We start from the raw sequence: 25695 nt of genomic DNA, 5'->3' as shown, positions 1-25695 counted from the left end.
GAAACATGACGCTCTCTTGTGGCTGCTGGGATACATTGGAGATGTAAGTGAAATAAAGGAATTATTTACCTAACAAATGATACATTTAGAACAATAAAATGGGTTGATTTGCAGAATTAGTTGAATTGTTAACACTTTAAAGAAACATAAACAGATACGTGTAGTCACTTTTTCATTAAAAACAATCGTCAAAACTTGTTTAATACTAAAGCAACTAAAACTAAACTAAAAATAAATGCTTGAAAATAAATTAAAGCAATAGAAAATACTAAAATTGAAAAGAAAAAGCTATTTAAAAATCAATACTATAAATATAAATATTTATAAATAAATATTTTAAATTAATACTATAATAGCATAATACTACAAAAAAAAAATTTAATGTAAGTTTGTCAGTGCTGTCATATCTGTACTATGTAAAAAATTGCAAAAGGATAGAATCACAAATCATTACTTAAACAATTTAGAACATTTATTTTCTGAATGAAAAATATAGTTGTTTACAATGGGATATAATTTAGCTCTTCTGTCAGCTGTAAATCACTCATGATGATGGTGGCAATGGTGGAGGATGAGATCTTGCTCTACAAAACCAAAACAGATGAGAATCCATCCGGGGTGAACAGCCTCAAAAATGTAATGTGGTTAAAAAAGTTACTAACATTTAAAAGTCACCAATATAAACAGTATCTGCTAAATAATATACATGTATTCCAAAAAGCAGCTCTGAGAAGGGCTTTTCCAGTCCAGTTTTCAGCTTTGTTCATTAATTGTCTTTAAGTTTGTTTTTCCAGTTCAGATGAACACTTGTCCACTCACATCAGCAAACCTCAAACACCACAGCAGTTCGTCTGAAGCTAACCCAACAAAACTCAACATGAATTATGAAAAGGTTTGCTTTTACAACCGTTTACTCCAAACACTTAAATGACTTTTACCTCATAGTAATGACGGATAAATGCTGATTAAACCATCGTTGAAGGAGCTCAACCTGTGGATATGTTCAGTTTTTAAATGAATGTTTCATGATATTCAGATGCACAGTATAATGTGAAAAAGTGATTGTTCTTCGCAACAAAAAAATATTTTAATTTACAGTTTAGCCAAAATCCAACAAGAACACATTGCTTTTGTTTTAGGCACAAGTCAGAACTGAATAGAGAGAGTGACTCTTAACAAGAACATTTTTTTTTTAATCATATTTCAGCCCGAATTCAATAGAAATAGAAATATATATATAATTTTATATTTCAGCTGATTCTGGGACAATTAAACATTTCTGCCTTTTTTCAGAACAATTAAGCAACTATTTTGCCTCAAATTTTCATTATGGACAGGTGAAAGAAATCTCATCCTCATTACTAAAATTCAGTAATACATTGTCCTTTCTGCACACAATAAATAAAATTCAGTACAACAAATACTTTCAGTTCCACTTTACTAATGTATTTTTTATTTTAAATTTTTACTTAAATTGCACTGCTTTTTTCTTTAGATTTTTGACTCTCCCATGGAATATTTTGGCAGGACGCTGCATATATGTTTGGGTTTAAAGCAATAGTTTACTAAAAATGAAAATTAGCTAGAATGTGCTCACCCTCAGGTCATCCAAGATATCAGATTTAGAGCAATTTAGCATTGCGTCACTTGCACACCCAGTGAATGGGTGCCATCAGAATGAGAGTCTAAACAGCTTTTGGTTCCAAATTCGGTACATTTTCAGCGAATGTACATTTTTGGCCGAACTATTTCTTTCAGAACATGCAACAGCACCATTATGGTGGACTGTAGCATCTGTCTGTACTGCTTTATCGTAAATACCCAGAATGCAATTCAACTGCACATAACAGAATGGGTTATGCAGTTTCACAGTGTTTTAAGACTTAAAGAACTCGATATGCTGAAATCTCTTAGGTAAACCATCATAGCTGGTGTGTCTAAGATAATGAGGTTACTAACCGTCCACAATAAACCCACACTATTGTTCACTCCAATGCAAAAGTCGAGTCTGTGATGCTCTTTGGTGCGTCTGGTTGTCGGATGCAGGTGGAAAGTCACAAGAGCTGCAAAAATACAAAATCATCCCTAATGCAACGAGAAAGCCTTTCTGATTATTATATTTAGAATACAGTTTTCATATACAATTTTAATACATATTGTAAATTAACCATAGGTTGTGTCTGCGATCAGAAAAGAAACCTGTCCCGTCTTTGGCAGCATTCAAACTTGAGATGCGATAGCCGGGGGTGAAACCCTGTTCGTAGGGTTAAACTGTAAAACATTGCTTGAACATGCCGCGTAACACTGGACATGATACTTCAAACTCCCAGAGTCCTGTTATATCCATCCCATGATGCAACTGAGAGAATCTCAAGAGCATTCGAACACGTTGCATACAGAAAAGCAAACCTTTTTTGCATTTCAGCATAATATTAAGCACATTTTGACACAAAATCTGGGCTTTTCATGAGATTCATCGACTGAAGTTCATCTCGGTAAACACTGTGTCCGCTATTATAATCTTTGCTTGCTAAAACTTCATGCGTAAACTAATAAAATCCACGAGGAACCCGGTATAAAAGAACCACTGCAGTTCAGCGTATTCTATTAAATAACAAAGCTGCGTCTATGTACAGCAAAATAAAAGTGCTGGATGACATCTGTGTACAAGTCCACAGTGAATAATACTGGTAAAGCAGAGCGCGCCGCGGCGTCCTTCATTACTGCCCCGTGAGGAAGCTCCGACGGGGACCGAGGGCTTGTGAGAGGCTCCTCTGTGCCAGCGCTGGTCTCAGATCAGTCTGGAGTTTCTCAGGAACTGAATGAGGACTTTGTAAATGAAGGAGTACTGTGAAAGCGTCTGTACCATCATCATGCGTTGCTGCCGCAGCAAGTTCAGAACGGTCGGGACGTCCAGCATCTGTCAGGAAACATCGACACGTCAGTATTAAAACAGGAGTATTTCACAGCAGTTTTGAATGTGGAAAATCCAAATTTAGATTCTGAATTATGAAATATTTAATAAGCAAAGTACGCCATGTTTATTTGTAAAGCAGATTTCACATACAGCGATAATGCAAAGAGCTTGAGATAAAATTTTACAAAATTGTAAATGGCTATTAGAATATAACCAAATAATTGAGTCTAGTAGTCGACCGATATATCGGCCGATATTTTGCATTTTTAAAAAATCGGCAATGGCAGATACGCATTTCCTTTTGGCAGATGTGTTTGAGGCAGGACTTTTATTTTGACAGCGCTGAGAGCGGCAATGTCTGAGTGCGCACAGTGCTTACAATCTCTCTCTTGTTCATCGTCGTCGTCGTTAATAGTTCTGTCTAATACAGACAGAAGTCTATCTAATAATCAAATAGAACGGTTAAACAATTAATGTATACATAAAGTATTATATTAGGCCTATTAGTAATAGAGAGGCAAACATTATAATACTTTCTCGTGAGTGTTACCCTGGCTGTATTTGAAAAATATGATTCCCAGTGCACACAGACTTCCCAGAATACTGAATGCCCTGTTGATAAATTATATTTTTAATTAAATATTTATTTATTTGTGAAAAATACTGTCATATAAAGTATGTTTCTGTTACACATTTATTTTTTAATCCATTGTTAAATTATTTCAAATTTCTTAAATATTAATAATAATAATTAAAACAATTATATCGGCTTTATATCGGCTCCCCTGCTTTCCAAGATATCGGCATCGGCTGTCAAAAAACACATATCGGTCGACCACTAATTGAGTTTAATTTTAACTCAAGTGTTTCATAACATGAAGCTGTTATTGCACTGATATCAGATTGATTCATTTATTTGCTAAAAATCATTTATACAAAAATGTTTAAAAATATGTATACAAAAGGGTAAATAAAAGATAAAAATATTGTATCCTTTATATTAGATTACATTAATTATTTTACTTATTACACAGCATTTAATATAATAGTTAAATAATTAAAATGTAATAATTTTTAATCTTTAAGATTGAGCTCAAGTCTTTAGTAACAAAGCTGTTTTCACACTGATTCATTCATTCACAATTTACACGATTTAAAAGTTGTATTAAAAAGGTACATAACATAATAGAAAAATATATAAATGTAAAAAATAAATAACATTTAAAATTAAAGTATAATAATTAAAATAAATAATAATGGAAAAACAAGTCTTTAGGTTTGAAGTGTTTCGTAACATGAATCTTTTTTTAGTAATTCACACAAATTATTAGATTTTTTTTCTGTTAATCACCTTTCAAATTAAGATTTAATGAAATCATTTTAATAAATTATTAAAATATTTAATAATTATTAAATTAATTGTAATAAATGTTTTATTTGATTTGCAAGTTTCATTTCTTTTTAGATTAATAAAGACATTAAAACAGTTATTTTTAACTGTTAAAAAGAACATAAATAAAGAATAAAAAGAATATTAAACACAAATATTTTTCTATTGTACTTCCAGTGAAACTAATTAAACGACCCCATACACCATATTTAATTTTGATGTAAATGAGGCATTCGAGTACAGTCTGTTTAATGTCTCCGTCTTAAGAAAATTGTGAAATGGCATTTTCAGTGTTTTTTAATGGCTAAATGATTGTGCCCGAGTTGCATAACGACACCACTGTCTGTCCTTCCATGCCTCTCGGCTGTGATTTCGCCACATTGAATGTGTAAACTAGGTCTAAGTGCAGTATAAACCTGTCCATCAGTCACATCCTGACATCTGCAGAGACTAGCAACCGTGTGTTTGTTAGCTTAGCAGAAGTGTAGCAATTTCATTTCTGTGCAGTGTATGTCCTTTACCCTGGTAACCGTCACCATTCTGCCCTGAAAAGCTGTTCAAATGCACTAAATCTCTCATGCGTTCCTGCCACTGTAAGCACAGGACACATGTACCTCATTATGTTCCAGACAAGCTATCATGATCTCAGACAGGATGACCACACCAGTGCGTCCCACCCCTGCGCTGCAGTGCACCAGGACGGGAAGGTTTGTGTTCTTTGGGTCGCTGGAGCTGTTGGTGTGTCGCCTCACAGACTGGATCTCCTCCAAGTACGCTGAGACACAGAAATAGAGCGCTTTAGAGAGCCACGCCAGGAGAGAAAACACAACGCTGCACAACAGAAAGAGGCCAGCCGAGGGACACGCCACAAGAAAACACTCTTCTTGAAGATTAAAGTCATGCACGATACGAACATCATCAAAATAATGTATCTTGAATCATTATAATGGTGCTGAAAAACACTGCTGGGATGAGCTTAAGCAAACACAACCAGTCAAGTTTTACTCCAAAATCTGAAAAAAATAAATATTTTTTTGACATTATTATACTCAGAATTAATATGTAATGTTAGTTAATTATAAAACTAATGTATAATGTACAAACATTTTAATAAAACAAGATTTTGTGACAATACTTTTAGGCACAGTGTCAAGAAAGATTAGTATATATATATATATATGTGTGTGTGTGTGTGTGTGTGTGAGTATGCAAATTGTTTAGTATTTTATCATCATCATCATTACATTAAAGAGCAATTATTCTGAATATATATATATATATAGATAGATAGATAGATAGATAGATAGATAGATAGATAGATATAGCATATACAGATTAATTGCTCTTAAGTATAATGCTACAAAAAATTGCATTCAGAAAAATATGCATTATGTTTTTCTTTATAATATACTGATTAAATATAATTGCATGTATAAATGCACAATGAAATATGTTTTTTTGGTATACATATTTTAGGTATATATGACCTGGGAAAAAAAGATGAAGATGTTTTGTGACCCGCTTTACCAACTGCATAATTAAAGAGTTTAAGAGAATACTTTCTCTTTTCTTTCTGGTTCAGTAGTTTGTCCAGACACTAATGTCTTTATCTTTTCACACGCAGATGCTAACACCATTTCACCGTGATGTCCTGTGTGCCAAAGCAGTACATCTGATATAAAGAAAGGCCGGTATCTGTGCTGTACTCACAGAGAAAGCCCTTGAAGTCCTCGGGGCAGCCGTGGTCGGGCCAGTCGGTGTACTGCAGGTGCCAGACGGTTCGCTCCTGTCCCGTCAGGAGGTGTTTGATCTTCAGCCCCGTTGTGGCGTAGCACCCCGAGTCTGTGCGGAAGCGTGTGGTGATCTTAAATCGCCCGTATGTAACCGTGTTGTGACGAGAGCCCAGACGAGGCCAGTAGCGGAAACTCTTCTCTCGACCCCCTTCCTGCAGGACGGCACACAAAACAATGACTTACACTTCAGATTCAAGAGTGACACTCCGTTAATGAGCTTTCCATCGTCACCTCCTCTGCTGTAACCATTGCGATGATGGAGACTCCTTGTTCCCAAACCATCTGCCAGAAGTCTTGGCAGGTGCTGGAGAGCGGACCCTGAGACGCGATATAACTCCACTCTTTCCCTCGGACCGTAACCTGATCAACACAGCAGCAGAAAACACAACATGAAAGATTATTTATTGGATTCAAAGCACCACAAATATAGCTGCAAACAGCAGTTATTGGTGTTCAAGGACTTTAAGACTTTTATGTGCATGCATAAAAAAATTATGTAAAATTTAGCAAGTAACAATGAACCAAAATCATAAATAAAAATTTAGGTAATTAGAATATAATTTTTTTTTTGCATGCTTTTTTTGGGTCATAAGATGCATGTGCTTTCCTGATTTCATGACGTTCAATGATTTATTTTAGAATCTTCAAAAAATAATGCACATTTTTATATCAGATCTCTATGATTATTTTGATGCTGCATGAACATGCATAATAATAATAATATTAAGAATAAGAATATATTTTTAACTTGTAATTGTACATTTCTTCTTAAAAATATTTATATTTTTAAATGTAATAATTATTTTACATATTTATATTATATTAACATCATTACTTTTCTTGTTTCAATAGTAGTAATAATAATAATAATAATAATAAATTAAAATTAAAATTAATGAAAAAAATAATTGCATTTTTCTTCATTTATTATTTTATATATATTTATATTATTTTATTTTAGTTCAACATGGTTCAAAAAGTATTATTATAATCCTAAACTACATTATAACAAACAATTTTAGGGCATAATAATAATAATTAGTATTATTATTACAAAACATTATTAATTATAATTAATATTATTACTATAAAACTTATTATAAGAAAATTTTTTTCTAAGATTACAGTGTTTTGGGACACATAGTTATTAATAATCTTAATAAATAAACAGAAGTGATATTGTTCTTATTTTAAGAATCTTTTTCTCTATCAGTCTAATAAGTCTCTAGACATCACAGATCTCGCGCTCACCCTGATGTGCGAGGCGTTGATGTAGCCCGTGTTGTTCTCTTTGGTGGGCACCAGCTCCACACGCGTGTCGTCGTAGGGCAGGACGTCCTGGAAGCGGTTCCTGTCGCTGTTCTCGGGCATCAGAGCGAAAGTGCACTCACAGTTGGGACGCTTCTTGGGCACCTGCTCGTATTCGGTGAACACCATCCCCTGCTCCATGCGCTGCTCCAGGATCTTACACTGCAGGAAACACACAGGACGTGAGGTGTGTTAGCAGTTAGCATGCTAACATCGAGCGCAGATGTGTCTGAGAAGCCAGTTAGTATTTCACATTAATAAACAATCTGTCCTCAACTGAGATTCTGCTCGATGCGATGAGGATTAATCAAAACTAGATGTTATATTTCATAGATCTGATTGATTTCATTAATTAACAATAATTGTAATAATTATAATAAATACATTAACATATTTAAAGATATAACTCCGAATAGTTAACACATTTTTTAAATATTAGAAAATAAATGATAATTTATAATATAATTTTTACGATGACTTCAATATAAATGTTTAGTATTGTATACGCTAACAACAACAATAAATTAAAATATAATAATTTTAATATATAAAAAATATTTAAAACACAAAAATATTAATATTAATATTATATATGCACTGATATTTTTGATGACATCAATATAAATTATGCTATTTATAACATTTACAATAATAAAAGTGATAATAATATAATGATTAATAGAGTAATAAATTTAAACTACACACACACACACATATTTATATATATATATATATTCTCAAAATATTTAAGTTTTTAAAAAATCCTAGAAACATGAATATTATATGTTACACTAGTAACAATCATACAAATTTTCTAACACAGTAATATATTTAGATAGTAAATTACAGAAGTGTGTGTGTGTGTATATATATAAACACACATTTTTGATGACTCTACTATAAATGTTATAACTATTAAATACATTAATACATTTAAAACATATTTCAGTTTTCTTGTTTAAATATAAAAATTCAATACATGTATTTATTAAAAGGACTAATTCTTAAATATTGATTTTTTTTTACAAAAATGGGAAAAATATCATTAATCAAATCTGTGCAGATCCAAGCCTGGTTAACCCAACATCACTGACCATTAAAAAACAAACTAACTAACTACTCTTCGACCAACCAGAAAGCAGCACTCACCCGCTCATCATTAGAGGCGTTCTCCGGGTCGTCCTTCCCTTCATCGGGCAGAGGCATTCTGGACAGGGTCAGGCCGTTGAGAGCCGCCATCTTCAGGGGACCCACCTTCTTGACCTCGGAGCGTCCTTTCTTCATCCCCTTCATCCCCGGAGCGAGCGAGAGACACACACACACACACAGAGAGAGAGAGAGAAACACAGAGTCTGAGGATCAGCGTCTGAGAGACACAGAATGCAGTCGTTCGGGTCTGACGACCGGTCGGGTCACATTCTCCAGAGCACACGTATGAAGTCAAGTGCTCGGCCTCGCCCAGTGAACAAACACCCCAAATGAAAATAAAAGCAGCACCAAGGAATCACAAGTCAGTTCACATTTCCTTTCACAGCTGAGCTGAACTGATCTATATCTGTGTCTCTGTGACGAGCAGCGTCAACATTCTGAGAAACATCTGGATTTATGCTCCACATGTTAAAGTACTGAAATCTTATTTTAAGGTTATTTTAAATTCAAAACTAAGTATGTGAAAAAAACAGTACAGCAGTACATATTAAAATGAATAACTGGAGCAAAAAAAATATATTTATTGCATTAATACTAAAACTTGATGAATTACTAGTAGGGTGAAAGGAATCAGTATTATTTTAATACTATTATAATTATTTATAAAAGATTTATCATATCTTACACACACACACACACACACACACACACATATATATATATAAATTATTTGTATGTGTGTGTGTGTGTGTGTGTGTGTGTGTGTGTGTGTGTTTGTAACAAAGGACAAAAAAAAGAAAATTAATCATTATAATATTATGATTATTAAATATAAATAATTATAATAGTATAAAAATAATTCTGATTCCTGTCACCATAAAAATAAAAAATAAAAAATAATAATAATATTATATATATATATATATATATATATATATATATATATATATATATATATATATATATATATATATATATATATATATATATATATATATATACATACATACACATATGTATAACTGCATAACTTAAATGTGTTATTAATGGAAGGAGGAAGTAGCATTTAGATCCTGGTTAAAGCTCATTAGAAGAGACACTGCATCTAATTGTGAGGCTTTTCTTTAGTGAACACCTGAAAACACTCCTGGAGATGCTCACATGATGACGTAATGATCTCATCTGGGTGGCTACACAAAATACTGACGCCTTACATTGTGTTCATTATACTTTGGGCTAATAAAAACCCTGCGTTTCTACATGACACATCACAAATTCTACAGTATAATAACCCTCAAACAGACTAAACAGAAAACAATATATTAGGGGAAATTAATTACAAATTTGTATAAATTATATGTAATAATTTTTTTTTACATTAAAATATAACACAATTGTAATACATTATAATTATTATTATTTTAACTAATAAAAACACTTTATATATATATATATATCATTTCTGTAAATTACAATTTTGTTAAATACTTAATAACATAATTATAATTGTAATACAAATGTTATGATAATTTTATGCTACACTACAAGTTACAGTAATTTATTTTTGAATATTTAATCTTATATTTTCCAGTTTTTCTGTATTTTTTGTGATTGTGATTTAATTCTGATCTTTAAGTAAGGTTCATAACTTTTTTAGTCCAAAAACTCTACATAAAATTGTTACTTGTAGTAGATTTTTAAAGTTAATATTTAAATAATTTAATGAAACATTTGCATATTCAATTCTGAAGCTGGTTAATGGCATACATGTAATAATACATTCAATATTTAATACATTTTAAATTAAAGTGTTTTATTTTGACTTTGTAACTGGACTTAAGTGGGTGCAAAGCTTTTAAATAATAATTACAACAACAAATGCTGAATACATTATTTTGTTAAATAATTTTTGAATTATCATTTTATTTTATACTACAGGTTACAATAATAATTATGTCTATTTTGCTTTTCACGATTTCTGATTCAATTCTGATCTTTAAGTGAAGTCATAAAAATATAAAATTAGAGTTTTATTTTGACTTTGAAGCTGGACTTCAAAGTGGATTTAAAGCTTTGAAATAATATATATTTTTTATATATATTTATATATTTATAAAAATTCAAAATACATTACAATTCTACTGCTTAATATAAAATAATTTTTATAATTATAATTTATCTCTAGCACTCATTACTCGTTACAATAATATTTATTAGGAGTGTAAGCATTCGCAAAATTCATGTTTTGGATACAACAGGGATGTCACAATTTTCAATTATGATTTTTATTCTTTTTTTTTTAATTTATTCAAATAATCATGTGATCTTAAAAAAAAATTTTTGGAAGGAATTTTGCCATTTTTGGAAGCTTTTTTTTAATCAATTGTTTCTTATTTCTTTGGTTCCACCGTGTTTTATATTTATAAACTTTGTGTAAGATATTTGTTATTTTATATTGGGCCTAAAATAATGAAACTTAAATGAAATAAATGAAACATTTTATTTTAATGTGAGTTTGTCGTACTGTTTTGTTGACGTCAGCTGTTGCTGCAATTCGAAAGTGAACGTAAAATGCGTGCAAGCATTTACAATCTATTTAAAAGCGGTTCAGTACGAAAGTGTGTATCGTTTACATCTTTGCATTTTTTATTTTCAAACATTCCATCTCTTAAGGTTTTAACATTATGTGCATATGACAATAAATCTCAACTTAGTGTAGGTTGCATTTGCAAATGTCTAAGTGAACTTACGGCCGGTGGAAGACCATCGATGTTTCTTCTGGGAGGTGGCACGTCTGAGACGGGTCTCTTATAGACATCTCTCTTCTGTCTGAAGCGTCCCTGTCCGCTCAGGTCTCCGTCTGATACTGAAGGCACCATGTGTCCGGGCTCTCTCAGAGGCGGCAGCTGCACCATGTCTTCTGGTTTGCGGATGATGGGGATGGGGAACACCAGAGGGGATGTTGGGACCGTCTCCATACTGTGGCTGAAGGGATAAGCGGGTGGATCTACGAGGGGCCGTCCCATCTGGGTCATGTGATGCTCGGGGCCGCCCACAGCATCCTGAGACTGAGGTGTGTGTCTGCCACTGTCGTCTTCGAACTCTTCCTCCTCACCGCTGCTGTGCACCAGCATCGTGGCGTCGGACAGGGATTTTTTGTGCCCGTAGATGACGTCCTCCTTGATGACCGCGTCCTCTGGCTTTGTGACCTCCAGGACGATGTTGATGTCGGAGCCGGATGCTGCAGGTTGCATCGTCTGGGCACCAGGGGGCGGGGTCTCGGCTGCAGATGCTGATACCTGGGGAGATGATGCAAAAAATGTCCATGAATACTAAAACCAATAATGCATTTTGTTAAATAAAGTTAATTTAGAAACTGAGATCACTGCTAATAATTATATAAGAATTAATTATAATCATTCCTAATGAATTATAATGATTCTGTTGAGAAGAGCTTTAAATCACACTGAAGATGCACATCCATGGGTGTTTGATGCATATTCATGAATTCATTGAATATAGAAAATAGAGTCTTATATTATTAATAATTACGCAGGAATTATTTTATTCATTATATATTATTAATTGGCAAAATCCTGTTTAAATGTCTATAACATCACACCGAAGACACAGATAAAAAATAAAATTGATTATTCTATAAATACAGAATATGCGTAGTCACATTAAAATATTTTTTGAGACATTTTTAATCTCAAATAGCTCAATCTAGAGTCAGATATTAATTATAAATAATTACAATTATTGAAGCTATATAAGAAATTATATAAGAATCAGCAAAATACAGCTGAAAACAATTGAAAATGTGTTTAATATCACAAATAAAAAATTTCATAAATATACACATAATTTGATATATATTTTAATCATATAATGATGCTAATAATTATATAAAAATGTTATAATTAGCATGATTTATATAAAAAAATAATAATAATAATAATCATAGGATTTATCCAAACACAATCTAAACAATTATCTTAAATATAATTCAATCAAGAATCACAGGTTGATATATATATATATGTAACTCAGAGGTGGGTAGAGTACCCAAAAACTTTACTCAAGTAAAAGTAAAAGTAATTCTAGAAATATTTACTCAAGTAAAAGTAAAAGTACTAGTCTCGAATAGTTACTTGAGTAAGAGTAAAAGAGTATCGGATAAAAAATCTACTCAAGTAGTTAGTTACTTTGGGTCATATATACGGAGCCTAATTTTATTTAGATATATAGATAAATGTACATAATGTATGTGTGCGTGTGTAAATGTATATATTTCATCAGCCTTTACTCCAATTCATTATAAAACCCTGTCTGTTTACTTAAGTAACAGATATAGGTTTCATGCCATAACATATTTTTAATACGACTGACTTTATATTAAATGTGAATTTAACATTGAAAGTTAATGTGATATAAATATTGCTACTAATCTTTCATTGTTCAGAAAGAGAGCAAATAACATTTACATTATTAAAGATCATTTTCACTGACAGTCTAGATTTTAATCCCTTTCAGAAACTCCCATTAAAATCACTGAAACTGTTAACACTGTGAAATCAATATCTTAATTATAGATTCGTACACACATCTGCACTTTGTTGTTTCTGACGAGAGAATTCGCCAGAAAGAGGTTACAGTGAGCGAGTGAAGGAAGCACCGGCATTTCAGCGATGACTCATCGGAACACCTCCGATTGGCCTGATTGCATTCAAAAGAACCGTGTGTGATTGGTTATAATGCGCAACGCTGTAAAAACGCATCTATCTCTGGCTCAGCGCCAGCAAGCGATCACAGATATGAATTTAGCAGCTGATGATATGACTTGCTGAACGTACTCGCACCGGTGTGATTGTATTAAAATTAATAAAATCTTAATCGGCTATTTTTTGTCTTTTGGAAGCTGCATTCAACTTGACTCCCCTCTGTTATAAGCCACACACGTACAACAAACTAATGTCACAGTGGTATCGTTTACTGTAATCGAATGTAGCTCAAGTTATTACCTGTTAAACAGTAGACAGCACACACGTTCATCTAATAAGGATCTCCATCGCAAGCAAAGAATAGCCTTTGCAGATTAGCTTTCAATTCAGTGCAGTTCCATATCCACGTTTTCAACGCTGCTGATATTCTTAAACGTTACAACTCTGAGTGAACCGCTTCAGACGCTCAGCGCGTTTCTCCAGGGAACTGAACGACTCATTCAAACTGGTTCATGAACCAATTCACTCGTTTGCCAATTGGTTTGATCAAGCCTTTGAACAGAGTTGACTCAAAAGAATGAATCATTAGCGAATGGGCATCGCTCATTGTCCAGAGAAAAGTAGACGGCGCGTTTGGAATAAACTGAAGCATTTATAACATTTATTGCTTTAAGATAAAGTAACGAGAGGAGCGTCGCCCACAGTAACGAAATAAAAGTACAGATTTTTCCCAAAAAATTTACTCAAGTAAGAGTATAAAGTACCCAATTTTAAATATACTCCGAAAAGTATTAGTTACCCTGAAAAATTACTCAAGTAAATGTAACGAAGTAAATGTAACTCGTTACTACCCACCTCTGATGTAACTATATATCTTTGTAATTATAAAATATTAAATTATTAGGATTCCAATACAATTATTTGATTGCATAATCTAGATTCAGAGTTTAATTTACATTATAATAATTAATTACAGAATTCGGACTCTTATATAACTAAAGGTGCATCAGTTGAAGGTGCAAACACTATTGAAATGGTTTTAGATGTGTATATGATCATCATCACACCTTCCTCTCCTTCAGCCTCATGTTCTCCAGGCCGTACGCTAGCCCAGCGATCTCGATGGAGTTGCGTTTGTGCATGTGAGGCCGTCGGGTCGTGACGAGCGGCTCGCTCACTTCCTGCAGCGAGTGAGCCACGGGAAGGCTGTCCTCCTGGAAGGTCTGCACCGAGTGATGGACGCGGCGCGTGATCAGATCCGGGTTACTGCTGCTGACGTAGAGATGGCGGGACAGGTCCGGGGTGCTGTTAGCGGGTCGAGGGTGAGGGTAGGGATACGGCGGCGGCGGCCAATAAACCTGATTCCTGATGATGTTGGGCGGAGGATATTCCTGCGCCTGCTGGACGTTGGTGAGCTCGGGGACGCTGACGGCTCCTACGACAGGCCGTCTCTCGGTGGGATAGGGGTACGGGGAGGGGCTGTGGAAGCTGTAGTTGAGGTGGAAGGGGTACTGGCCCGTGCCGTGCTCCCGGATCTCCGGCTGGCTGTACACGAGCGGGTCGGGGCGGCTGTAGGCGTACGAGTTCCCAATATTCAGGTTCCTCATGGAGTGGCTCTGGCGCTCGGCTGGCGGGATCATCCCGTGGTTCTTCTGCCTCATGACGCTCTCGTAATCGGGCGTGGCGCGGTAGGACGGCGGGATCAGGGCGCTGTGCCGGTGGGAAGGCACGTAGTCGGGCCGCATGAGGTCACTTCCTGTGATGCTGGGGTTGGAGGACATGGGCGAGGGCTGTAGGTAGTGCTGAGGGTTGTTGAGGGAGCTGGTGCTCTGTGCGCTGTAAACGCTGCCGTTACGGATCCGGCCGTTGTACTCGTGAGGAGAGCGGTCCAGACTGGTCTGGGAATGGTAGTAGAAACCGTTCTGGTTGTTGATGTACAGATTATCTGTGGGATGTACAAGAGACGTGCGTCAGTTCTGGTTTATTATAATTTTATTATATACAAATATATGAACTTTCTTTAATCGAGACACATTCACGAGAAGCAAGTCATTAGGATGCAAAAGTATGGTTAAGTTACATAAAAAAAAGAAAAAAAAAATTACATTTTTGATTTACTGGATATAATTTTTCTTGATAAAAAAATAAATACATATATATATATATATATATATATATATATATATATATATATTATTTATTTATTTTTTTTAATTTACTGGATATAATATTTCTTGATAAAAAATGAGAGAATGAATGAATGAATGAATGAATGAATACACACATATATATATATATATATATAAAATAAACAATTTCTTATACTTAGCACTTTTGTCTTTTTCCAATACAAGCTTACAATCTGAATAAATAAACTTTAGAAAAATGGCATTGGTTATTTAAAAAAATAAAAAAATAAAAAAATAAATATATATATATATATATATATATATATATATTTTTTTTTTTCACCATCATTTACCATATTTTTATATTTATTGAAATTGCAATTTTATTATTTACTCTCTACAATTTACCTTATTTTAAATAAAACACAATAATGGTTTTGTTAGTATTTTTTAACTAAGATAAATTAATTGTTTTCGTCTTGTTTTCAAGTATAAATATATAAACTCTTAAATCAAGATGTATTACCTCGAGAAGACTTAATATCTGAAGTTACTTTGCTGTTTGATTTAAGAATGTTTAGATATTATATTAGGTCTTCTTTTCTGAAAAATGCATCAAGATTATTTTTAAACATGCTTGAAACGAGAACCAATATCTGTCGGACTATGCTCTTGATTTAAGAATTTTTAGATGCAAAATACTAAATAAGAAGATACTTGTTTTGAGAACAGACAAAGCATTTCTGGCCTGTTGCTGATGGGACATGTTCTACCTTGTGAAGATGTGTAGGGTTCGGTGTAATGGCCGTTAAAGTGCATCTGAGGTGGCATCATGTAGGGCTGTGGTTTTGGCTGCATCAGAAGACAGAACAAAAGCAGCATTATTCAGCTGGACACATTAACTCGGTCCCAAACCCAGTGAGCTGCCCCTCTAGACTTAGCATCACAAGTCATATTGATGAGCAAAACTGTGACAGTCATCGAATAACTGGATTAATGCTGACCAGAGACATTCTCGTCGAGGACCGTCGTCTCACTGTGTTTACTGGAGCAGGCTGCGTTTGTCTGTAATAAAACACAAAACAATCAAAGACAGGTGTTAAAGAAACCAGAGTATTAAAGCTCAGCGTTTATGTCACATGCACTGCGATACTACGGTGCAAAGTCAGGGTTTGCATTTCGCAAAGCATTTAATTTTTGCATTGTGACATTTTAATGACAACTCTCAGCCACATTCTCAATATTTTATATATTGTATTTAAAGTAGCATTTGATTTACTGTCTATTATTCGTCTTAAAATAAAATTTTACTTGCATTTTACTTATAATTTTAATAGTATTTTTCACTGTGAAATGTGAGCTGGACATGTTGTCATGTCATTCCTTTGGAGAGTTTTCGGGAGTTTTCTGTCTCTCTGAGCAGTTAAAAAATCGACGCCTCATGCAGTCAGGCTCACCCCTTGTCAGCGGGCACAGAGGGACGAGAGAGGTTTGGGAGACGAGGAAAAGAAAGAGAGAGAAAGGACCTCTGGGAGCCCGCAGAGTTTGGGCCGTCAGACAGCGCTCTGGAGACAAGGAGGAGACACTAAACTACAGACGCACTGATCAAGCCAACCATATTAATCAGCTAATTACTAATAAATTAAACTGTTTTTTAATACTTTTTGGTTTAAAAAAGCTTAAAGTAAAATAACTTTCCATAATAAGAAATGTTTCTTGATAAATCCGAATGATTTCTGAAGATCATGTGACAATGAAGACTGGAGGAATGATGCTGGAAATACAGCTGTACATCACAGGAATAAATTACAATTAACAAAATAGTCACATAGAGAACAGTTATTTTAAATTAAAATACTATTTCACTGTTTTTACAGTATTTTTAATTAAATAAATGCAGCTCTGGGTGAGCACGAGAGACAAACACGATAAATAACCGTACGGACCACACACTGAATTGAATTATTTGCTAAATTATGATTTATTTATTTATTTTATTTTTATTGTGCATATGATGTTTCCTTATACATCCATCCACCAAAGACAGATTGTTTAGTCACAGCATTAAAAATGGTTAATTTAGGGAAATAAAAGATTAATAACTGGCATCTTTAGCAGGCTACAGAGTTCCTTAAATTGTATTGGCCAAAACCAGTGCATCCCTAACACACACACACACACACAAACACACACACTTACAGACTGCTGTTGTTAATTTTGTAAAACTTGTGCCGCGCCAGCCACATCCTGCACACATATTTGGACGTCTCCATGTCCTCCTGAAACGAAGCCAGAGCATTTTTACTCAATCAAATCAGCCTCATGTGTCTCAGGGCCTGAACTATTCACTAATAGGAAAGGACATTCATCGAGGCACATATGTGAGGGAATAACTGCAGCTTAATGTAAGTCTAAAGAAAGAGAAGCATCTGACTCACGGTCTGGAACTGGATTGTGTCTTCTTTGTTGGCGAGCTCCAGGGCAAAGAAAGACTTATTATGAGTCATATTATTAATGTCATTCCACCTGCAGAAACAATGGAGAGAGGAGTCAGACCCATGACAGTAAAACACAATACGCTGAATGATAAACAGACTTCTGAAGTGCACGAGTGAAAGCCTTTTGACAATATCCGACATAAATCTCTATGCATAGATGTTTCTAGCTAAGTAAAGCATGGAAATAAATCTAGTTACATTATCAATGCATGCTTGTTTCACTACATTAGCACAAGAACAACCATATTAATTCATATGCTGCGATATAAAACATTTTCATATGCCATGCAGAGACTTCTCACTGATGCAGACATCTTTAAATAGAAATGCATAAAAAAAGTCAATGCAAAATAAAACTAAGGATTGCTAAACATCATAAATGTGTCACAAATATTGAATACATTCCACGAGCTGTAATGCACGCGCACATACTGAAACATGAGAGGTGCTTTCCCATTTTTGTGCTTGACAAAAATCCCGTCCAGACAAGAGCCGATGATCACATCTGTGCTCTGAGCGTCCTGTTTAGACACAAGGAAGGAAATCTTCAAATATAGCATCGTGAAATAACATAAAATTAATTATTAATTCAGCAATGGATGCTTTGCAGTGAATGGGTGCCGTCAGAATGAGAGTCTAATGTAAGAGCTGAATAAAAACATCACAGTAAACCAGAAGTAATCCAACACCACTCCTACTGTTTCAGCTGTCTGGACTCTCATTCTGACGGCACCCATTCACTCCCATTGATGCAATTCTACATTTCTACAAATCTGATGAAGAAACAAACAAACATGAGTAAATTCTCTGCATTTTTAATATCAAATAATATCTTTCTTCTCTGCATTTTCAAGCAAATTAACACCAAAGTCTAAAAAACATTTTTATTGTATAATGCAAAATGTGTCCGGGGAATCTATTATAAGGCAAGCTTAAAGTTTTATAAGTAAACAGTAGGATTTATATTCATGTGCATGGTTTCGTGATATTTTAGGTGCATGCATTTCACTCTTTTATACTGTCACACCATGAAAAGGAACAGGAGTTGCACGAAGAACAGCTTTACCTTCGCTTGGACACTCTCCTCCCCGTAGCCCTCCATCTTCTCCACCTCCTGCATGTAGAGTAACTCCGCCTCCGCTGCGGACACACCTCTGGGGACAGAAAACACACACACACACACACACACACACAGCTCTAAATGTGTCTCGAGTCTCTGGGGGATATTTGTAGTAATATCCAACAATTTATTGCATGGGTCAAAATTATCTATTTTTCTTTTATGCCAAAAATCATTAGGAGCTTAATTAAAGATCATGTTCCATGAAGATATTTAGTAAAGTTCCCACCGTAAATATTTCAAAACTTAATTTTGGATTAGTAATCTGCATTGCTAAGTATTCAGTTGGACAACTTTAAAGATGATTTTCTCAATATTTAGATTTTTTTGGCACGATTTGTTTTCATGCTGCTAAAAAGTGATGTCTTCCTCAGTGTTTTTGTCTTATTTTCCCGTCCAAAAGTTTTTAAATATACACAGAGACGCAAAGTAACAAAGTCTTGTTTTCTGAGAAACTGATCAAAATGAAGTGAGCTTGTGATTAAAACACGAACAAATATCAGCCAGTGCAAAGAAAAATCAACTCGATTGGAAAATGTTTTCATACCAAACTGAGATTTTTTTTATGCATAACTTAATTTGGTTTAATTTTTCATTATAACTACTTCCAATTAGCATTTTATGCAAATGCATCTTGATTTAGAGCTGTTTAGATGTGTGTATTAGAAGATAACACACAAATACTGAGGATATTTTTTTTTTTTTATTGCATGCAACATTTAATGCCATGACTATGAATTTGACTTTCTAACCTTATTAAGACCTAAATTCCATTTTGTTACTGAAGTTCACATTTAAGATGAAAAAAAAAAAACCTCATGCATGAAAGAGCTTCAGAAGCAGAACTTTTGCAGGACATTGAAGAGCGTTTAAGTTGCTGAAAGTCTGGTCATGAGTCACGTCCTCTGAAATCCTCTAACAGGAAGCATCTGAACACATCTGATAATCACTGAACCTCACTTAAACTCTGGCCAACAACTACAGCCTCTCACCGGTACTTTTGATAGAGCATGGTGACTTTCTGAGTGGCCTCTTCCACAACCCTCTCGTCCTGTATCCACGGCTGAGAAAAGAAAAGAAACGGACTCGTTAAATATCCTGCCGTCTTTATTCCTGGAATAGACATCTAAACCTTCAATGATTACGTACCATTGGAAAAAGCACAATTTTCTGAAGGAATTCCTGGGAATCATATCGATTGAAGTCTCCAAGGTCAGCTGGAACCAACAGACAAATACAAGTTTAGTGTTTGATTAAAAAAAGCCTCCAAATAACACATAATGATATTGATTCCTCCAAGGAAGAAACATGGGGCGATATATCATTTATTTATTTAACTAGATGTACTAAATATACAATATCTGAAGATGCACATGAAGTACATTCAAATCTCTAATCCTAATTATGAGCAATATAATGAATATAATTTGACTTTGCAAACACCAATTAAATTAGAACTGTATTTTATTCATTTTTATTTTACTTTTTTTGTATTTCATTTTACAATTTTATGTATTTTTACTTTTTTAGTTTATACCTTTACATTTATTTTTAGATTTTATTTTACAAATGATGTAGCTACTTATTTTTATTGTATTTTACAAAGAATATTATTATTTTTATTTCATTTGACTAATTAAGTTTTCCTTTTTTTAAATTTGCTGAATATTTTAAGAATTTATTTTTATTTTACAAATGTATTTTTATTTTATTTTACAAATTATTCAATATATTTTCAATCATTAATTAATTTTATGTATTTTTTATTTATTTTTAGATTTTATTTGACAAATCCTTTTATTTTTATTTTCCAATTACGTACTTATTTTTATTGTATTTTATTTCATTTGACTAATTAATTTAATGTTTGCCTTTTTAATTGTGTTAATTATTTTAAGCATTTATTTTCATTTTATTTGACAAATTAATTTTTAACAAATTATTCAATATATTTTCAATTAATGAATTAATTTTATATATTTTATTTTTTTTGTTTATACCTTTACATTCATTTTTAGATTTTACAAATTATTTTATTTTTATTTTACAAAATATATACTTATTTTTATTGTATTATACAAAGAATATTATTATTTTTATTTCATTTTACTAATTTATCGGTTTCCTTTTTAAATTTTGCTAATTATTCTAAGCATTTATTTTATTTTATTTGACAAATGTATTTTTATTTTATTTGACAAATTATTCAATATATTTATTTATTTATTATTTTTACATACTCATTCTGAATGAAGACACATTGATTTTATGGGTTTGATGTTGGGTTTAAAACGTAAAGTGTGAGATGACACTCCTGCAAAATCATCAACATCGTTTATAGAAATCACACATCTAAATTTAGAAAAGCCTTAGACGTTTTGTTATGGAAGGAATCGATTTAGCTTTGAAACTGTAGTAGCATGTCTAACCAGCCGTTAGAAATGTTCACAGCTATGCTGTCAATCCGAAACATTACCATCGCGTGAAGCAATGCTGGTGCATAAAAATAACTCCCACTGAATATGTGTGGCCTCATCGAAATGACACAAACCACGTGAAGAAATATTTCTTTGATCTGGCTGTGACAGTGAGTCTCACTGCAGTCCAGTAACTGTATGTGATTCATGGATCATCAGGTAACCACACACTGTATTAACAACCAAGGGTTCACAAACTTTTGAACGGGGCTTTTTTTTTTTTTTTTTCAGCAAGTTTTGTCTTGTGGACTTAATCTTTTATGTACAGTATCTTACTCAGTACAGTACTAAATAAAAAATAACATGCATTTAGTATGATCTCTCTTATTCTATTTTTTTAATTATTCACATTTTCACAGATTCTGCAAGGGGTGCCCAAACTTTCGAGCCCCACTGTAAATCACCGGAAATAGAAGAAAACAAAAGCACCTTGCACAGCCAAGCTGGCCAAATGAATGGCTTGCTCAATGGAGCACGGGATCTTCCCCTCCAGAACGTCTTTCTTCAGCTGGAGATAATACTGGTATCTGTGTGGAAAACAGGAAGTGAGTAGAAGCGTCCTTAAAGCACCGACCGTTAGAAACACATTCCCGTTCTTCACCTGGTTATCTCTTGCTGTAACTGTGTAACAGACGACACGTAATACACCACTCCAAAGTAAACGGTCGGCTCCAGCCCGTACTTGTCCAGCTGTTTCTTCAGCGGCTTCTCCAGATCTATCCATCTCGGCTGGTTTTGTTTGTTGCAGTACCAGAGGCTGAAATACGTTATCTGGGGAATGAGAAGTAGTTCACTGATCGGACCTCGTCTTTAACTTCAAATCGGTATTTCTGGAGGTGAAGACGGGGCATATTCTCAACGCTTTTAGCCAAAGAGGAGAGGTGTGACATCATGAAAAATGTATTTATATAATTACACATTATGAGATCTGAGGGATGGTTATTGATCTCTAAAAACAAGTGAAAAACTGAACCCAAATAACAGCATCACTTCATGCATTCATACGCATTTAATCGAAAATATTAAACAAACAAACAAAATAAAATACGTTATGCGTGTCAACTTTCCAGGCTAAAACTGTTTTTATTAACTATTTCTTTTTTTTTTTCTTTTTTTTATGACATAAAAGTTTGTTTGATTCATATTAAGCTCTAAACTACAAGCATTGGAAAAAACTTAAAACTTATCTAAAAACTTAAACACCACAGTTCAACACGCTGTGTTTCTAACTAAATAAAATATTGTATTCAACATGTTTTTGAAGTTCCTTTACACAATTACTGAACAAGCTGTTTTTATGACTCGTTAAGTCACACACTTCTTGCATTAAATGTAAATTCATATCAAAATGCAAGACTGAATGATGATGAATATGGGTGAAAAACTGAAACTAAAGGGCTACCAAACTACTTTAATCAACATTTTCCAAATTCCTTTATTAAACTTTGATTATGCAAGTAGTTTTACGACTCATAGTCAAGTCACCGACTACATGCATTAAATCTGTGTACGTCTAAAAACTAATTTCCTGCAAAAACAGCTAAATGGTCATTAAAATGGGTGGAAGCTGAAACGAAATGGTGATCTATTACAGCATCTCTAACTTATGCATCAATCCTACAATCCTGATGCTGACCTGGACATGACATTTGGCAGCTTCATACACACAAAGCCACATCGGTCGGTAACAAGACTCATAAAACACATCTGAAAAGACACGGTCGGTCATCTATAACTAGGTATGGATGTCATACCGACACTATAATCTGATTCAGACTCTCACGAGCAGCTGACTGCATGCAAACGCAGCACTCAGAGTCCAGGCCGAATTGTTGGCACACATGCGTTTAGGGTGTTTGACAGCGTTTTGGTAGCGGTCCTAGAATAGGCGAGACTCCAGACGGCACCAGCGAGCTAAAATAAACACACGCCCATGTGTGATTTAGACCAGATTAAACCAAAAACGACGGCAATCCTACCTCTCGTAACTCGAGTCTCTGCGCGACTGCCTCCAGACATTCCTGTCCCGTGCTTTCCACCGAAAGCGTGAACTCCACATATTCGCCGTTGAGCAGCTGTATGCGGGTCACCAGGCAGCTCTTGCTGGACACCGTGTATCTTCTGGTTCTCTTGAGCTTTAATCCGAACGGAAGGGGCATGTTGCACCGGTGCGGCGAGAACGACTGGATTCAGCTTTTCTCTGCGGTTAATCCATGGAGGGGTGCTGGATTATACAGGGCTCCACAAGACAAACACATGAGTCCCTGGATAAAGACAGACCACAGCCAAACAGATTAGCATTGATGACATTCACAGATACAAACGGTCTCAGATTACAAGAACAAAACTGTAAAAGCATGCAATCATGCATAATTAGGAAGCGAAATAAAGATGGTTATCAATTTTTACCGTGGAGGAAAAAACGCTTTCTGCATTTCTTGCGCATTTCGTATTTTAATTAATCTGTAATTTAGTAGTATGACGAATACAATAGTACAATAGTAACTTAAGTGTTACCATTAACAATCACAGAATATTAAATAAAAGACATTTACGTAAACATATTCTAATATAATGCACACAAGGGATTCTTAAACTGAGAAACAGTGGGGAAAACAATTAATAGAATATTATAAATAACCAAATAATATAATTATATTTTAATTAATTAAATATTAAAATAAATGCATAAATATATTTAGATAAATTATATAAATATATTTAGATAAATTATATATATATATATATATATATATATATATATATATATATATATTAACAAGTATATTTAGCTTTATAAAAAGAAATATATATTTTAAATTGACACAGTATACTAACAATATGCAAAATAGTCAATAAAAGACATTTACATAAACTTATTCTAATCTAATACACACAAGGGGTTTTTAAACTGAAAACCAGTGTAAAATATATTAATAGAATATTATAATTAATAAAACAATATAATTATATTTTTAATTAATAAAATATTGAAATAAATGCACAAATATATTTAGATAAATAAATACAAATTATTAAGTACATAAATAAATAAAAACTCTGACAGTAAATTAACATATGGAGTATACAAAAACCAAATGTAGTTTTATGAAAGATAAATATATTTCAAGTTAAATTTTTAATTGGTAAAGTATACTAATTTATATTAGACCAAACTGGGTGTTTATACATAACGGATGGCTTATTAATATGAATAAATCTGTGATTTTAGGGACATTTTGTTACTGTTGAACGATAAACAATTCAGGTCACCACTCAATATGCAATTCTAAATGTATTATTTATTTATTTTCTATGCAAAACCAGTTGAGAACCACTACAGATAAAATACATTTATTAAAATCTATTTTTGAAGCATGACAAGAAGAATATTCACGCAATCTGTCAGACAGCGGTAGCTCAAAATACAGTTCAATAACATAATTCATACCGTTATAAATCAATCACAATAGTATAATGATTTATTATGAATTATTAAAAGTCAATATGTACACATATAGTTGTACGTCTTATGTTTATTAATAATATTACATATTTATTATAAATACATTCATGATATCAACTATGACTGTAAATAAAATGGAACGAATAAAACTAAACAACAAAAACAAAACAATAAAGAACTGTGATTTAGACTTAAGGTCCTCGAATATGCAAATATAATAATTTGATTATATAAAAGTACGTCGAAGCTGTTATTTCTATAAGAGATAGAGGAGTTTTTCTGCTTTTGCGAAATATAAACAAACATCAAAAAATGTCTGACTAGCGTTTGGAGCAACAAGTGACCACAAAACCGCACACATCCAGATGGGACGTATACACTTCATGAAACAAAACGTTAAAGTCTCCAAACACACAGTTAAATGTATAAATAGATGCGATTTATTAAAATGACTGAGTTTTATCTTTATTTAGAGTTTAAGAACGCGCGCGCTGGCTAGCGCTGCTAACACTTTTGAGTAAAACTGTGGAAAAGAATTATTTCAGAAGCTCACCTGATGGATTATCTGATTTATTATATCCTCGAGTTATATCATGAATAGTTTCCGGAGTAGAAATTACAGTTTGTGATGATAATCCGATACTTGGTGGAGTTTGTTTTTTCGGGATTGACGCATGTTTGAGGTTCCTCGGGTCACACTCCTGCTGCTGCGTCACATCCGCTC

At 33.5% G+C, this 25695-nt stretch overlaps 1 protein-coding gene across 1 annotated transcript; it reads right to left on the bottom strand.

Moving 5' to 3' along the window:
* Positions 1-454: 454 nt before the first annotated feature.
* LOC128031819 (tyrosine-protein phosphatase non-receptor type 21-like) lies at positions 455-25695 on the bottom strand. Its single transcript, XM_052620280.1, has 20 exons — positions 25525-25695; positions 23485-23769; positions 22107-22276; positions 21935-22032; positions 20178-20245; positions 20021-20091; positions 18975-19062; positions 18341-18429; positions 17849-17936; positions 17610-17689; positions 16415-16475; positions 16184-16262; positions 14349-15226; positions 11308-11856; positions 8558-8695; positions 7352-7570; positions 6332-6460; positions 6018-6252; positions 4922-5082; positions 455-2920 (listed from the first exon to the last, which is right to left on the bottom strand). The coding sequence occupies exons 2-20, from the start codon at positions 23662-23664 to the stop codon at positions 2792-2794; spliced, it is 3510 nt and encodes a 1169-aa protein (XP_052476240.1). The 5' UTR covers positions 23665-23769; positions 25525-25695; the 3' UTR covers positions 455-2791.

This window comes from Carassius gibelio, chromosome A17 (genome assembly GCF_023724105.1).
Source record: "Carassius gibelio isolate Cgi1373 ecotype wild population from Czech Republic chromosome A17, carGib1.2-hapl.c, whole genome shotgun sequence".
Lineage (NCBI taxonomy): Eukaryota > Metazoa > Chordata > Actinopteri > Cypriniformes > Cyprinidae > Carassius > Carassius gibelio.
Note: the sequence above shows the minus strand (reverse complement) of the source record. Positions and strands in the feature narration are given on the sequence as shown.